Raw genomic sequence first — 18,052 nt, 5'->3', positions numbered from 1 at the left:
TATGCCAAATGAATTGCACCGCCTAGACCACACACTCATAGAGTAATGCTTTAGTCAGCCCCAAAGCCCCAAGACGTTACCTTCAAACAAGGAGTATGGGCTCCACTCAGACAAAGACAAAAAACAAAAAAACTCAACCCATTTACTTCTCCAGCACTGTTTTAGGGAAAATGACTGGATAAAACACAAGGGCCACCCGTCAAATGGAACCTTCATTTTTGCATGTATTCCTGTATATTACAGTTAGTTCCTTATAACGCACAGACATAGCTCGTTTGATTGACTGATGCCAAGGCAACCAATTTAACCAAATAAGCCCACTATTTGCCCTTTGGACACTGAATGAACGGACAATAGCAAAAAGCATACATCTAACTGACCCTGCTTACCTTTTTCACGTTGGCTGTGCTCTACCGTATGAATCCAGCACATTGTGCCTCTACTACGGATACCATAGACGCTTGTGTAAACATTGAGCAAAAGACGAAGGAGCAAGAACTGTGGATAAAATGCTGGGGGAGAGGAACTGCTGTTGTGGAGAAAGGATGAGAGTCGGTATGCCTCCTGCAGGCAGTCTACAGTCGGAGGATGGCACAGAAAGTAGAGTGGAAAACCCAGTGTGGTGTTGAGGGCCGACATAAATAGATTTGCAGCTCCTGAGTAAAGCATTCACAGTATTCAGACCAGTTCTCTTTGTATAAATGCTTTTGATTAGTATTGATCCCCCGCCCTCTTTCTAGGTTTTGTTAATTTCCCCCTGAAACATCTCTCGTCCAAACCAGCCACAGCCTGATAGATGAGAAACAGTGAGAGAAAGGGAGAGAGAGAGGCGGTAAAATGGGTCACGGGCTGGTGATGCAATCACTGTTTGTCAAAGTAATTTGCAAAAAAAGGTCAGGAGCTTTTTAAACACTGCAAATCATATCAGATAAGTGAAGTGCCTCACCTGAAAGTGCCTGGCTTTCACCCCCCACCCCCACCCCCCTATTTCTAATTCTCTGAAGAGTCGGTTCACCTGGTTGTGCACAAAAGCTCCTTCTCATCTGTTCCTATGTTGGTTTCACTGAAGGGCTAAATTGGAAACAGTAGGTGAAACAAAATGTGTGGGTTTGTTTCGAACACAGGGCTAGAAGCTTTCTACGTATTTGAGTTTGTTCGCTAATGACCCCAGCCATGCCGTTTGACTCACTAGCACATACGTGCTTGTGTTGGCTGCCAGATGTACAGCAATACCTTTTCAAGTTTTCCACATGTCCATGTAGACACCTCAGGTGACTTTACACACAGTGTGGGCCATTTTAACAGGCAAAAGAGAGGACCTTTGATTTTGGATTGTTTAACATCCATTATCAATCAGATCCATCATAACAAGGGAGGTCTTGTTCCGGACAACGAGATGGCTACATCCTCTCCATTTAATCTTCCCAATCTGACATTTCTGTTTGTTCCAAAACAACTGATCCCTGAGGACCAATTGGCTACAAACTCCATCAACCATTCCTCACTGTACATTTGTTGCAGTCAATCATTGAAACATCAGGATTAACTACTGCTGAACACTGCCAGCTAACAATGCTTAACTACCCCCACTTTCAATGAAACGTACAAGTCTTTTACCAAGAAAATGAAATGTCAAATGATCCAAAAGGTCAGTGTAAACCACAGAGGAGGCTGGCAAAAGGTGGAGCCCTCCGCAGACACCACCACCATGGGTGGCTCTGATTTCCCCCCCCCCACTCATTGCTGAACTGGACCACTAACAGTAGCATTCCCTCAGTATCAGGTAATTTGATCAGACTCGAGCACATTGTTGTCTTGCAGAAAGGATATGACGGTAGATCCACTGTGCCCCATATGAAAAACCCACCCACCTGCACACCCCCTCGTTCAACAGAAATGGGTTTTGGTAAATGCTAACCTCCATTTGACTCTCTCCCACAAGCAGTCTGAGCAGACTGCAGAGATTTTTTTGTGCACAGGACACACACACACACACACACACACACACACACCCATAACACACTATCACAAAATCTGAAATGTCCAGAAAAGATCTGCGCATCAAAGTCTAGCTTAGCGGACTCTGGAGTTGGAGTTGGATTGTAATAAATGTTAAAATGGGTTAAAAGTCTTTAGTTAATATAATCATATGCCACTTACACACTCCCACAACTCCTAAACGCCCTGCCAGACCATTGTCCAGGCCCATCTTAAGTGAAAAGGACGTTGCTCCGCAGAATATAGTACTTTCCATGGCTGAGACATGAAACGGTCATCCATTACAAATACAATCAACAACGGTACCAAAAAAAAACATTTAAAGAAATGCAACATAAAAAGGTAACAGACAATTAAAACAACCTAGACATGTGCAACTTGGTCTACACCATAATACTGTACACAACCTCCCAAAATCAGATTGAAAACTAAAACAGCCATAAAAAAATATAATAAAAAGTAAACTAAAAACAGATAACTAATGGCTCCAAAATAGCTTTGTGTTAATGTCAGACTGGGAATGAACACATTCTCACATGCAAAAGAGACAGACATACAGAAAAAGAGTATATGAAGCCACTCATCCTGGGCTGTGGCTGACCTCATCTAAAAGCTCAAAATAATTATAAAAAAAAAAACATGTTCTCACACTGACGTTGTTGACTTTCTTCTTTCAGCTTTTCACACTTTATGTGAGGGTAGCCGTCATCTCTTCCACACACACACACACACACACACACACACACACACACACCCACCCAAACGCATTGTTGGCAGACGGGGGAGGGGGGTTTCTACAGGGGTGACCAGTCTCACACATGAGGGCCGTGCAGCAGCAGATTACAGTAAACGGCTGCTCACAAAATATCTCCCTCTGAAAAGGTCACATTCCCACCGGCCATCACAGTGAGAAAATGGGAGACTACCTCCATATCACGTCAGATTGAGTTCATCCTTCAGCCATGAAAGAAAAGAAAAGAAAAACGAAACTGAAAAGAGACCTTTTCATCAAATTAACTTCAGTGCCCTATACTTCCTCCCCTATTTCACAATCTGTCCTTCTCGCGCTTCAGATCTGCAGGTGAGCACACAGAGAAGATGCAAGGGGAAAAGGAGGGGGAAATGAGGGGTAAATAATCTTTCAAAAGAGTTTTTCATCTGGTATCCATCAAGTGTTGGAGCCCTTTTTACATTTCTGCATGTCACAATTAGTTTTGCAAGTGTGAAACTTCTACTTGCTTGTGTAAAACACGTGTTGAAAATCTTGTGTCCTGCTTCCTTGAGCCCAAGTCGAGTGTGTAAGAAAATCGATTTGTGTATGTATGCGTGTGTGTGTTTATGAACTGTGTATGAGAGTGAGATCAAGTGAAAAAGAGGGTGAAATCATGTGAGACAAACTTCATTTTATAGTCAAGAAGTCTGTTTCCTTTAGAGGCTGATTAGAGGAGTTAGACAGCCATTTTTGAGTGAGGGGTGCACGCACACTACTGCACACTACTACACACATACACACACAATCAACACTCAATACACACACACACACAGTTACACACGTCCCATAACCAACACTCAAAGCAAAAATAAGTAATACAACAACAAAAACATAACAGTCACCAAAGAGGAGAGGATTAAAGACCTCTTGTGGTCTCTGTAGATGAAAGGTCCCAAAAGGTCCCCAGCGAGGTTCATCACTGGCGTCCTCTTCTCTTCTCTTCTCTTCTCCTCTCCTCTCGTTTCTTTTTGGGTCAGGCTCTGAGAGTTCTGGTGGCGGTGCTGGTTTGACGGTCCAGAGCAAAGTGTAGAAAAGGTAAAATAGGTGGATCGAGAGAAAGCAAGGGGGAGAGCGAGAGAGAGAGGAGGAGGAGGAAGACGAGACCAAGCCCAGGGTCCCCATCAATGGGCCTGATGCAGTCTCAGGTGAGGGGCACTGCAACTGTGCTGCTTCGGCTGCTGAGTGTCTGTAGGTTCACACACACACACACACACACGACACACACACACACACACGACACACACACACACACACACACACACCACTCCTTAAGGCAATGGTGGCAAGTGGGGTTGTGGTGGGTAGCAGTGAGGCTGAGGGGTGGGCTCATGGCAGTGGCAAGCTCTGAGTACTGTTGAGTCTCTACCCTTCTTCTCTTCTCTTCTTCTCCTCCGCCACCCTTCTTTTTTCTCTCTCTCCCTCTCTCTCTCTCCTCTGTTTGGTTTTCCTGTTTGCTCTCCATCTGTTGGTCTGTGTCGTCCCATGCGGATCACTCAAAGGACATCAGATTAGCTGGGACCTGAAATGCAGTGGCAAGGCTTACATTCTCATGTATGGATTTTAATGATTTCAAGCAGCTTACATGCGTACACAGACACACACACACACATTCTCTTACACACACACACACACACACACACACACACACACACACACACACACACACACACACACACACACACACACACACACACACACACACACATTTTTCTGTCACCACCAGGGGGCGATGTCTGATACTACTCCCCATATAGAGACTAACACTATAGACACGCACAAGTTCCTCCTAAGTACACTTCCTTAGGGTATTGTAACATGGCAAACTGAAAACCGTCAATAAAACTCCCAAAAGCTCTGAAGGCACCACAGTGAGCCTCCGTCTCCCCAGAGTCATTTGAAAACTAGTGCATTAAAGTGGAACACGTCTGGATAGAAGACTAACGTGTGAGCGACAGCTCAATAATGCCATATAGTTTAAATCCCAAGGCGCTTCCACTCCAGCAACTCTGCTTTCTGTGAGGGCTTTTAACAACTCTGCTGTCTGTGAGGGCTTTAACACATACTGGAGCGCCTCAGGTCTACTTGGGTTGCCTGGATCATAAAGAGCCCATTTGTTAAGTGCATCCCTGTATTCATAAGCCGCCCCCATATAGAGCTAGACATTTGTGTGGTTCTAAGGCCTATTAAGAAACAATTACTCACACACACAGAGCCATTCTCCCACTTGTATGCTCACTCACACACACACACACGCATATACATATCAACACGCACACACAAAACCCAACGCGCACACATACACACACACACACACACACACACACACACACACACACACACATCAACGTGCACACACACACATCAACGCGCACACACACACACATCAACGCGCACACACACACACACATCAACGCGCTCGCAGACACACACACACACACACACATAAATGCGCACACACACACACATACAAATCAGCACACACACATACACATCAACACGCACACACACACACACACACACACACCTGCTGCTTGTTGCTCTGGCATGCTGTGCTTAGGTGTTTAAACCAAAGAAGGGCGTTCATCCTGTTGCCTGCCTGGTACTTGTACGAGTTGCCTGCGAGAAGGAAGAGGAACACACACACACACACACACACACACATAAACAGAGAGAAAGCAGCTGTTTAAATAGACTCTTCGACTGTTGCAGGTCTGGAAAAAAGGCAATGGGTCACACACATACAAGGCTCCGTGGAACACAACCAATAACAACACATTACTCATATTTCAACTGCTCTCCATAGCAGCACTCAAGGGCCACCACCAGAGAGAGAGAATGAAAGTAGAGAGAGAGAGAGGGGAGAGACAGAGAGAGAGAGAGGGAGAGAGAGAGATGGCCACAAAGGTCTCGTATTGGCCTTGAGCACTTGGGGCTAAAGCAAATCAGCCAGAACTGAAGGACATGGTGCTCAATGGAGACAGATGAGATGAGGCCCTGTCTAAAAGTTATTCACAACTTCTTTATCCTCATTTTTCTTCCATTCAATGTTATACATCATCCCCTTGGATCACCACCACCCAAACTCTCAAGGGTGATTCAGCAGGTGACTGATCACTGCAACCATGCACCTATAGGTGCAAATACGCTCCCATTTACACACGCATGCACACACTCACATTTACACACGCATGCACACACTCACATTTACACACGCAGGCACACACTCACATTTACACACGCATGCATGCACCCCCCCCCCACACACACAGAGACAGAGACAGCTGCAGTGATGTAATCTGGGGCCAGCGGGATCCATAAAAGTGGAGGGGATGTGGAACAGATGATGAGTGAGACAGTGAAAAATGGCAAGTATGCATTGGGCCCACCTCCGCAGAGCCAGACAGACAGCACTCCCACGAGTGTGTGTGTGTGTGTGTGTGTGTGTGTGTGTGTGTGTGTGTGTGTGTGTGTGTGTGTGAGTGAGAGAGAGAGAGAAAGAGTACACACGTGTGAGTGAGTATATTGTGGTACATGGGTTGAGGGGGTTCCGTTCACTGGTGTGCATGTGAGCTTGACAATGTGTGTCTGTATGCGCGTTTGTGGGTGTGTATACACGTGCATAAGTGCGGAAAAACATTTACATATGGCTGACTAAGCTTGAGACACCGCAGGACCAAGTGGAAGTGTGTGTGTGTGTGTGTGGCCTTAATAGTAACTCCATGAGATGAGGCATCTTTTTGTTTAAGTGTGTGTATTTACACGTGCGTGCATTTAAACCTCAGCAGGGATGAGAGAACGACACGTGGACTGTGATTGGCTAGACCTGTATGACCGTGCGTTGAGATTGGCTGTCTGTCTCACCTTGCTCAGAGTCAGTCAGCAGGAAGACGTCGGGATGCTCTGGGTCATCAGGCATCATGGCCATCAGGCCCACGACCAACGTGTTCTTACTGGACGTCGACTTGAACTGCAGGAAGGATGAAGGGAGGAGATAAAAGAGAAAGAAAAGAGAAGGATGAGTGGGAAGAAAAGGACAGTGTGGAGGAGGGGGGGGAAGATTTTTTTATGCCATCATTATTTAAATGTCAACCATTATGGTACAATCATTTCCTGATGTGCGTCTAACACCCAGAGCCTGCTTTACTCTAAATGGCTGCTTTTTCAAGACAGTGATGTTAGACATGAGTCACAAGACCACATGTGGGACCAACACAATGCAGACGCGAGAACAAACAAACGCTCAAAGAGATGGGCTTTAAAATGGCGTGCATGCATTGGGGTATTCAAATACTCCTACAAACATGCACGCACACTTGTAAATACACACTATAAGGCTCTGCTAGTGTGTGTGTGTGTGTGTGTGTGTGTGTGTGTGTGTGTGTCTCATTACTGCATACGGTTCCCATTACTCAAGGGCTGAGAGTGACAGTTGGACCAATGCTGATGACGTCACGCGTGTCATTATCCAATGAGTGCAAACAGCTGCCCGGTCCAGCCCGCACCAGAGCGATTACCCAGGATGCTGAGCGAAGAGGGTTTGCATCCCTTTGGTTATTAGTTTACCCCTCTCTCTCCCTAATCCCTTCACTCCCTCGCTTCAGGTCTCCCATGGGCTTCTGTGCAGTTTCAGTGGAAGAGCACAGCACTCTGGCGAACGGTCAAACTGATACTGTCCATTCAGCCTCTGTCTTCCCAATACATTTTTTGGGGTTTTTGTTTTTTTCGGCGACCTCTTGCAATTTCCCCTCTTTCACCACTAGCAGTACTACCACTACTGACACATAACCCTCAGTCACTGTGACTGTCCCTAGATCTCTCACTTTCACTTGTACTGCATGGAGAGCTGGCGTTGGACGCATCGGGCAGTTCTGTATGAGGGCCTAGCCTAGGGTGGTCCAGATGCGAGATGCCACTGGTGCAGGAAGGATCAGTGATGCTGTGCTTGCTGGCTATGGCTTGGGTTAGTGTGGGTTAGTGTGGGTGAGTGAGAGGCAAGAGAAAGAGAGACACACAGATACAGAGGGATGAGAGATAAACGGAGAGAGAAAGAGAGAGAAGAGAATGAGAGAGATGGAGAGAAGGATGAAGAGAGAAACAAGAGACACATATACAGAGGGATGGAGAGAAAGATGGCGAGAGAGAGAGAAGAGAATGAGAGAGATGGAGAGAAGGATGAAGAGAGAAAGAGGGAGAACCATTGGCCATGGGAGACTCACGTGCTTCCTCTCAGTGGCCTTGAGAGACTTGGCAGGGTAGTAATAGAGATGAGTCCCACAAAGAGCCACCCAATATTTAGTCCATGATGCAACCTAGAGAGAGAGAGAGAGAGAGAGAGAGAGAGAGAGAGAGAGAGAGAGAGGGGAGAGAGCAAGTAGAGAGGGAGGGAGATTTTTGATTTTATAAAAAACTTTTATTTGTAAACAGTAACGCCAACAGTATTTTACACCTTATTCAAAACAAACGGAAATGAAAAATCATCATCAAATGAGCACACAGTTTTTTCACAGAAATATTTGCCATTGGTTTGCAGAAACAAAAATCACTGTACATTATAACACACAATTGAAACCAGGCTCAGTTATTCCAACACAGGAGCAAACAATATTACAAGTCATACAAAACCCTTCCTTACACATACATATAAACTAAGTAGGCTTAGTTGTTTTATCACGCAACTTTTTCCTCAATTTGCTCAATATTTTCCGGAGACGAAAAACATCGTTATCCTCAAATGCACCCTCCCTCATGAAACAGACAACATCGTTAACAAACTGCGAGCAATCAGGAAAATACAGTTCCACCTCCACTTTCCGCAACCCTTTCGTGTCGCGTAGGAAACTGTTAATTGACCTATCGCTAAGCCCCGCCCCCCATTGTGACAGCTGCTAAATCGGACACTTTATCAGAGCTGACTAGAGTTTACAATGGCAGCTATCAGTGACAAAACTATATCCCAAGAGGCTCTAGACAACTTTTGGAGACAAAAGGACCTGATTTCGCCTAGAAGCCTTCAAAAGGGACTTAAATATGCAATGGAGGGATATGTATACAATTTAAAACTCGATATGGTGGATAACAAGCTTAAATTTGAGGCGAGAATTTACAGAGCTCAATGCAAGAGGGAGAAGCCTCAACTCACGGTCATCGCGATTGCAGATAAATACATCCAATACCAGCATTGTTCATGCACCGCATGGGAAAGATACAATGAATTCACAGTCAGTTAATTTAACTAATCTGGAAGGCACCGATATGTACACCTACGTTTATTAACTAGCAGGAACCTACCCCTGACAGGACAGTGTCCTAACCATAGGCTATGGTCCTAACTGTCTAGCTAGCTTGTTAATGTAACCTTTTTAATTACCGGCATGCGTGTGTTTCGTTCACGTCGTCATGTTAATCCATTATTAAACCTATCGGTTGTTTAATAAACTGTCCCATAACTGACAAAGTTACGCTAGCGCAGCTATTGAATCATTAACGTTAGCTAATTTGAACCCGAGATAACTTGCCTAAGCTAACATCAGTGGTGAAAGTAAGCAGGTACTGTGAATAATGAGTAGGCCTATGCCTTTTATCATGTAGGCTTAGTTGATTGCTTTAGCAAAGGGAAATTCTAACAAGAGTATGGCAGAAAGCTAATGAACGTATAGTTCACTGTGTGGTCTGTCACACAGCTTAATCCACCGGAGATATTTTGGACCGGTCTTGTTTTCGTTTAGGAAATGAGATACAATATACCCCATTGCCTATCTTCTCACGATAACTCGTATCAGTGTTTTATCTAGGCTACCCCATGCACATCGTTTGGCCATTTATGTTGAAACTACATTACCACAATTACACACTTGTTTTTGTCCCGTTGTGGCTTGGGGAAAGGGATGAAATATACCCCATTCTGCAGCCTATCGGGATACCTACTGTCGGTGTTACATGTACCCCAAGCACATCGTTTGACCATGTTTTGTTTTTTTTCATAAGCAACATCAATCGATCATTAAATTATTGTAACATGTTTCCTCCCTGTTGTTTTCAATGGAGTTATCGGAGCCGATGTCCGAGTCCAGTGACTTATCAGGCAGCAGCCAAAAAAGCCAGAGCCAAACATTTCTCTGATATTATAAATTAACATTCCCATAGACCCCAAATTCTGTTTGGTACCATAAACTCCATTATCAACCCCCATGTATCCCCAGAGGTGAAAATGCTATCCTGGTTTTATTAGACCTTAGTGCTGCCTTTGATACTGTGGATCATTACACTCTTCTAACCCGCCTTGAACAGTGGGTTGGCATTAAAGGCACAGCCCTCAAATGGTTCAGCTCCTATCTGAAACATAGGACTTTCTCAGTATCCATCAGTCAGTTCTTTTCATCCTCTGCTCCTGTCTCCTATGGGGTCCCACAAGGGTCCATCCTTGGACCAGTCCTCTTCGGCCTGTACATGCTCCCGCTAGGGAACATTATCAGGAAACATAACATTTCATTCCACCTCTACGCAGACGACTCTCAGCTGTATCTTCCACTGAAGTCTAAGGACTCTTTACAACCTCTCCTGGACTGTCTGGAGGATATTAAAGGCTGGATGGCAACTAACTTCCTTCAGTTAAACAGCAATAAGACAGAAGTCATGATCTTTGGCCCTCCCAAATCAAAACACACTATAGTCAGCAACCTAGATCACCTTGAACCTTTTGTCAAGTCCCATGCTAGAAACCTTGGTGTCATCCTTGACTCAGAGCTTTGTCTTGACAAGCAAATTTGTGCTGTTGTTAAAAACATTTTTTACCAGTTACGCGTAATTGCCAAGATAAAACCTTTCCTGTCTCCTAAAGACCTGGAAAAAATCATCCATGCCTTCATTACATCACGGCTGGACTATTGTAATTCTTTATACATAGGCCTACCCCAGTCCCTACTAAACCGCCTTCAGATGGCCCAAAATGCAGCTGCAAGACTGCTGACAGGCACTAAAAAACATGACCACATCACACCAGTTCTTGCCTCCTTGCATTGGCTTCCTGTTCATTTTAGAATTCAGTTCAAGGTTTTACTGATTGTTTTTAAAGCTCTTAATGGACAGGCCCCTAGTTACATTTCTGACCTCATCACTCCACACCAAGCCCCCAGGTCTCTCAGATCATCCGGCAATGCTCTCCTCCATGTGCCTCGGTCAAGGCTCAAGCGAAAAGGTGACAGAGCCTTTGCAGTTGCAGCGCCACGGCTGTGGAACCAATTGCCCCTGGACATTAAAAATGCTCTGTCCATCTTTGTTTTTAAGTCTAGGCTCAAAACTCACCTTTTCACTCTATCCTTCCCAGCTTCCTAACCCTCCGTCTGTTGCCTCATCTGTAACTCTGTATATGTCTCTTGTTGTCATTGCCGTCTCTGTTCCTGTTGTCATTGTTTCTGTTGTTCTGTCTGTCTACTGTTGCTCGTCTCATATTGTAATTATTTGTTTACTTATTTTTTACTTTATTTTATTTATATCACTATTTTTATGTACAGCACTTTGGTCAGTGAAAGCTGTGTGAAATGTGCTTTATAAATACATTTTACTTACTTACTTACTTACTTACAGTTCAGGCTGGAATGTCATTGGTTCATCTGCGTTCTAAGGGCGGCGCTTAGCGACAGGTCAATTGCCTCTGCAGTATATTTCGTTTCTTCGCTGGAGAGCTGTGCCTCTCCCTGCGAACACTCGGACCAGTTTGAGTCAACGGATTCGCAATCGCTATCCAGATTACCACTCGTGTGTGTGTCTTTTTTCACTTTAGACCCGGTAACCTCCACCGGGTCTATCTTTCTCTTCGCCGGTACTTTAAAGACTGGGTCTATGTCAATAGCCTCAGCCTGAGCCACATTCACTGACGGTTGAGGCACTGTCAGTGTCTTTACTGAATGCCCCTTCTCATTAGCAGTTTCACCTGGTCCAGCCGCAGCTACCTCTGCCACGGCTGGCTCAATCAGCACCGAATCACCGGCCACGGCTTCGGGGCAAAGCACAATCAGATCCACTACGGACTGAAGACCCCCCTCAAGTCCGCTTCCCTCGGTCCCATCCTCCGAGGGTTCTACCTCAGTATCTGGGGGAACAACTATGGGGGACTCAGCCACATTGGTTTTGGCTGGAGTGTCCTCCTTTGTGTTGCCCTTTTTACCGGGACAAAAACGCCCGCTGTGTCCTATTCCACCGCAACTGAAACATTTCAACGCAGTGTCTGACGTTGCATACACCACATAATTGAACCCGTCCACCCTTAATTTGAACACAAGCTCAATCTCCTCCATGCCACTATTTAGGACCATGTATGCTTGCCTTCTAAAAGACACTAGATGTCGAAGTAGGGGCGATTTACATCCCAGAGGGATTTTTCGAACAGATGAAACTAGCTTGCCATAGCGTTGCAACTCTTTAACAATAAGCTCATCTTTGATGAACGGGGGTACATTTGAAATTATAACTTTCTTGGCGGGGGTACTGAGTGGGAGGACTGGCATGTAGGAATCATTGAGTACTATACCCCTCACAATTACCTCATTAGCGTTCTCAATTGTGTTGAGAAACAACACCACCGCATTATTCATTCCGACTTCACGTTACCGTGCCCAATTAAAATGCCAACCGCCAAACTAACATTCTCCACACTTGCGGTGCATTCAACTTTGATACCATGTAGGCGAGTTAGTTTGTCAAAATCCATGCTTCCCGCGGCCGCCATACTCCCAGCAACAAGCCGGTCGCAGACTCCACGGGGAAACAAGAAGTGATATTTACAAACACCCAGCTAAACCAAAACCCCAGTAGTTGTAAAACTAAAGTGCCACCAAAATAATTAAATGATTAAACACATATAAACAACACACAAAGGGAGAAAAGTTAGAAGTAGCACTTGCTCACTCACACTCACTCACGGAGCTCACACACGCACGTCCACTCAGGTCGAGAGAGAGAGAGAGAGAGAGAGAGAGAGAGAGAGAGAGAGAGAGAGTGAGAGTGAGAGAGAGTGAGAGAGAGAGAGAGGGGAGAGAGCAAGTAGAGAGGGAGAGAGAGAGAGAGAGAGAGAGAGAGAGAGAGAGAGAGAGAGAGAGAGAGAGAGAGAGAGAGCAAGTAGAGAGGGAGAGAGAGAGAGAGAGAGAGAGAGAGAGAGAGAGAGAGAGAGAGAGAGAGAGAGAGAGAGAGAGAGAGAGATTGGATGATGAGTGTACAGAGATCCTTCAAGGCTGTGGTTGGGTGGAAAATAACAGTGTATTTAATGGGACACAGAATGGGAAACACAGTCTCTCATAAACTTGAAATGGACAAGATCTGTGTATTGCGAGTGAGAGTGTGCGTGCGTGCTTGTGTGTGTGTGTGTGTGTGCACGTGCGCATCTGTCTGTGCTCTAGCGGTCTATAACATAATAAAAAAGGTGAGTTAAAACATCAAAATTGCTCCAAAATAAATTATGTCGAAATAATGGGCTTTTTAATAAATTCAAAGGCCAACTCTCAACCTTGGCAACCCAGCATAAGAATATGCTTCTATATAGAAGGCTGTAATAAAGATTTATGAGCAAGTAGACCTGGGGCAGATTGAACAACTTTATGACTGCAGGAGCAGGGTTCTGGTCTGCAGTTTGGTTTTGGCTGTTTCCTGCAAGTGACGAGAGACACTTGCAGGCCACAATAACAGTTAGTTGACGGTGGGTTTACGTGGGTGTGTGGGAAAACTCAGGTGTTAAAATATGTCATGTGACTCACACCAAAACAGCTCAAAAACAAACAATGAAATATCACAGTTCAAGTGAAAAGGGACTGAGTGACACACACACACACACACACACACACACACACACAAAATAAGCCAGAATGAACAAAATTCGTTTTTGGGAAAAAACGGGGGAGGGGGGGAACTGTGCAGATGACTGACAGGCAGAGAGGAAGCGAGATGTGGCTTTCAAAGAGTCCCTGTGCTCCCCTAACTGAATTTTAAAGCAAGTTTTTACAGCTTGGATCTCTCTTGCACATGCACTCACACACATTTGTGTGTGTGTGTGTGTGTGTGTGTGTGTGTGTGTGTGTGTGTGTGTGTGTGTGTGAGTGTGTGAGTGTGTGAGTGTGTGAGTGTGTGAGTGAGAGAGAGAGTGTGCTAGCAGGGTCTATCTGAGGACACCGTAGATGTGATGAGGCTGTTGGTATCTTAGCCAATACATTTCACAGGACACTGAAATGAGGAAGGGGGAAACGCTGAGAGAGGAGAGGAGGAAAGAAGAGGAGAGGAGGGAGGGAGGATGGGAGAAGAGGAGAGGGGAGGAGAGGGTAGGGAGGAGGGGAGAGGAGGGAGGAGGCAAGTAGAGGAGAGAAGAGGGGAGAGGAGGGAGGAGGGGAGAAGAAGAGAGTCGCAAGGAAGAAGTTGAAAAGATAGGATACCAGGGAGGAGTTAAACAGAATTGCTGAGTCTCAGTTTGGGAGACAAAGAGACTGGAAGGAAGGAGGAGAGGAGAGGGGACAGAGGACAGTGTGAAGAAGCAGGGCAGCAACATCGGAAGACAGCTAAGGAGCGTGAAAGGTGTACTGTGCATGTGTGAGTTTTCTCACCGTGGGTTTCTTGCCCTCTTTGAGGACAGTTTTGCGGCGCAGGACACCCTGCAGCGTCACAGCCCCTGGGTACAGATGCACAGCCAGCTCCTCAGACTCAGCCGAGCTACACAGGGACAGAGAAAGAAAGGTTAACACGCGCACGCACCCACGCACCCACGCACGCACGCACAGCAAGCCCAAATCCCAAAGGGTGAAGTGAAGTAAAAGTGAAAGAGGCTATCAAATTCAGGGCTATCAAACTCAAAATGCTTGTTTTTCTGGGTAAATTAGTTGATGTATTTGCCCACATTTACCTTTAAAGTTCCAACGCTAAAAAGTCTCTCAAAACATGGGCAATGACATCACAAAAGCACTAATAAACACATTGCTCACTACCAACAGCACAACAGTTAAAGGGTGTGTTTGTTTGTGTAGCCACACTGTATAAAACCTTTTAATGTTGGCCTGATTTCGTTTAAGCACTTTAAGCTGAAGATGCGCTGAGCCACATACATACCTCTCTACAATTACACTGACAACCATCCTCACCATCTAAAGCCAATGCTGTGTTTTCCCACTGGTGGGATGAAACATCCTCTCCTCTGAGTCCCCCTCCCCCCCACCCCCCCTCTTTCTCTCTGCCAGCTGGCCCCAGACCCAGCCCAGACCTTTATTGCAGATATGGGCCATGGATTTATACCAGTACAGCATGTCCTCCAAAGCCACACACACACACACACACACACACACACACACACACACACACACACACACACACACACACACACACACACACACACCATTGAAATGAGCCCTAAAAACCTAACCAAAAGGGACATTCTTTGTAAGAGCCAAAGGATACACCCCTTGAAACAAAGTGTAAAACAACTTAAAGTGCCATTTGAGAGGAGGAGAGGGAAAATAGCACCATGAAGATACTCACGTGGATAATAGGCAGCAGAGTACAAAATCGATATAGCAAGACAGACAGAGTTGGAGCAAGAAGAGAGATAGAGAGACAAAGATAGAAAGCAGAAGACACAAAAAAGCAGGGATCTCTACCAGCAGGAAGGTCTGGGGTTAAACAGCATGCTGCAATTTGCAGCACTTGGGGAAAAAAATCACTGAAAATCACCTCCACCTCCACCACCACACAGGCTACTGTGACAGATTCAGATTCAGGGGAGCCCCGACACCCGATTATGGCCCGTGACGCACAACATGCTAGAGGCACTACACACTGCAGCAGCCTTCCCCTCTGCTCCGCCCTGCCAGGAGGTGCAGGTGGAGGGTGAGAGGGGCGTAGGAGAGTGGCAGAAGAGATTTGCGGGGGGCGAAGGGCAGTGTTGGGGGGGTGGGGGGGGGGGGGGGGGGGGGGGGGTTGGGGTCACTTAGTACCTGCTGGGCTTGAGGACTCCTCTGCATGAAATGCGGGCCACCCGGGTGATGGGGCCCAGAGAGTGATAGAAGCGCGTCCTGTGGGGGGTTTCAGTGACAGGGGGAGGAAGAGGAGGGGGGATGATAGGCAGGGGTCAAAGGTGGTCAATGAGGGAGGTCAGTGAAGACACAATGAGGGAGAGAGCATAGTGGCCTGTCAGAACCTGTATGCAAATATGAATGTGTGTGTGCGCGTGTGTGTGTGTGTGTGTGTGTGTATGTGTGTGTGTATGTGTGCGTGTGTGCGTAGATGCATGTTTATAGGTGTACCTCTGCATGTGTACGTGTGTTAGGAGGGCTCTCCAAACGTCATTTAACAACACCATAAGGAGAAGGACAACTCGCTGGTGTTTAACGTCCCCGTGCCCATGTACTCCTACTACATATTTCCTTACAGTGCCTTAAGTAAAACCACTCCAGGACTGGGAGCTCATCCAAGCCACGCTGTTAGGGATAAGAGTCTGATAAGAACACAGCATCGGATACGTTTCTCTCCATCTAAACAGGCTTTAGTGCTAATGGTCCTGGCCCCAGTGTTAAACTGTGAGGGGAGTCCGGATCATGACTGAAACCGGGGAAGAGACGGCTGAGCTGCACACAAAAAGCTCTTTAGCAGAGGCGAAGCAGCGCAGCTGGGCTCAGCAGAAGAGCAAACGGGCAGCAAAAACACAGTTTTTCATGTTAGCTTACTGCTAGTGAATACAACTGAGTATGGGTTATACGCCTGTAGGGGGCTTGTGTGGCAAACGATGATGAATGGTTTGAACTTTGACAAGACTCTGTGTGTGTGTCTGTGTGTGTGAGAGAGAGAGTGTGTGTGTGTGTGTGTGTGTGTGTGTGTGCGTGTGCGTTACATTTTTACCTTTCAAAGGCAGGCCACGACATCTCCTCACTGAGTTCGGAGCCTTCGCTGCTTCCTGCACACACACAACATTTGAGGGGAAAAAAAGAGTACATCACTGGAACGGAGCTGTAATTACATATGTGGAGGCATGTTTCTATGGAATCTATGTTGCCTTCTCTGAATGAAAACTGTTCAACCATAATGAAATGCGGAACTGCTCAAAATGTAATTCCTGAGAAAACTTGACTTGTAATATGGAATAAAATAAAATATTAAATATGTCGGAGTCTGTGTGTGTGTGTGTGTGTGTGTGTGTGTGTGTGTGTGTGTGTACCCAGTGATATGCCGCTTGATAGTGTGGAGCTCTCGGTCTGGCCTCTCGCAGGAGTGTGGCTCTCCAGGACGCTGTCGTCCAGCAGGTGTCTGGAGCCTGCGTTGGGGAAGGTGGCGCTCTTGAACTCCACGTTGGTCTTGTGGATGAAGCTGCAACAAACACACACAGGCAGGCCTCAACAAACACACACAGGCAGGCCTCAACAAACACACACAGGCAGGCCTCAACAAACACACACAGGCAGGCCTCAACAAACACACACAAGCAGGTCTCAACAAACTGGGCAATGAATGCACACATACAGGCCTCAAGAAACCAGCACTAATAGAGCAGTGGTAGTAATGAGATCCGGTCTCCAGGGACTCGATAATCAAGGGTAATTTTGCCTCGCTCACTGTTGACTTTTACAAAAACTTCAAAGATGTTCACTCGAACCTGGTTGTTATTTTGATTTTGATTGTTATTCTACAATTAATAACTTTGCATGGTGCTATTTGTGTAGTCTCGCAACCAAAACATTTGTGTTGACCCCGGAGGAACATAATTAAGAAGGGGCGGCTAGTGGACTGGGGAACAGCAGCCATAAAGGGTTCAGATCCCAGGTCAGTGGAACACCAGTGCCACGATCAAAAGATGATCCAGTGACCCAGCAGACCTCTGAGCCATGTCTCGCTCAAAACCTCCTTCCAGAAGGATCTTTCCAGAGTACATAGCAGGAGGAGCAGCAGCAGCAGTGAAAGAGGGCATACTGTGACCTGGCTGCTCTGGGGACATGACTCATCGGGCTGGCTGTTTACGCCATGTAGTCCCTCCAGCGGCGAACATGACTCAGACAGCCGGTAACGTCCGACGTCCCTGCATGAGGCTTGTAAAACCGCAGGGGGGTCGGGGGCAACTGTGCGCAGAATTTGACGGGGGCTGTTTATGTTGTGGGACAGTTGCTTGGTGAAAGGCTTTGAGGAATGATCAATGATGACTGGATCACCAGGAGAGCAGTTGACTCACACCGTAGGTTCACATGATGTTGGCAAATTCACACAGCGCGGTTCAGCGAACTGCATTTCTTTTTTAAGTCGATTTGCCTGCAATCAGTTCCCACTACA

The 18,052-nt window shown here is 46.2% G+C and overlaps 1 protein-coding gene across 1 annotated transcript in view; it reads right to left on the bottom strand.

Annotated features, from left to right (window-relative positions):
* Window positions 1-4,240: 4,240 nt before the first annotated feature.
* The window catches only part of ralgps2 (Ral GEF with PH domain and SH3 binding motif 2), a gene marked incomplete at its 5' end in the record, with an annotated part of 75,320 nt that continues 61,508 nt past the window's right edge, over window positions 4,241-18,052 (bottom strand). The window contains 8 exons of the mRNA XM_080833632.1: window positions 4,241-4,289; window positions 5,295-5,386; window positions 6,632-6,737; window positions 7,987-8,079; window positions 14,353-14,458; window positions 15,733-15,810; window positions 16,634-16,688; window positions 16,950-17,098. Coding sequence (XP_080689758.1) covers window positions 4,260-4,289; window positions 5,295-5,386; window positions 6,632-6,737; window positions 7,987-8,079; window positions 14,353-14,458; window positions 15,733-15,810; window positions 16,634-16,688; window positions 16,950-17,098 — 709 coding nt within the window. The 3' untranslated portion in view covers window positions 4,241-4,259. The remainder of the gene's footprint in view (window positions 4,290-5,294; window positions 5,387-6,631; window positions 6,738-7,986; window positions 8,080-14,352; window positions 14,459-15,732; window positions 15,811-16,633; window positions 16,689-16,949; window positions 17,099-18,052) is intronic.

The sequence above is a fragment of the Sprattus sprattus genome (assembly GCF_963457725.1).
Source record: "Sprattus sprattus genome assembly, chromosome: 2".
Lineage (NCBI taxonomy): Eukaryota > Metazoa > Chordata > Actinopteri > Clupeiformes > Clupeidae > Sprattus > Sprattus sprattus.
The sequence above is the reverse complement of the archived record's forward strand: the minus strand, read 5'-3'. Positions and strand labels throughout refer to the sequence as shown.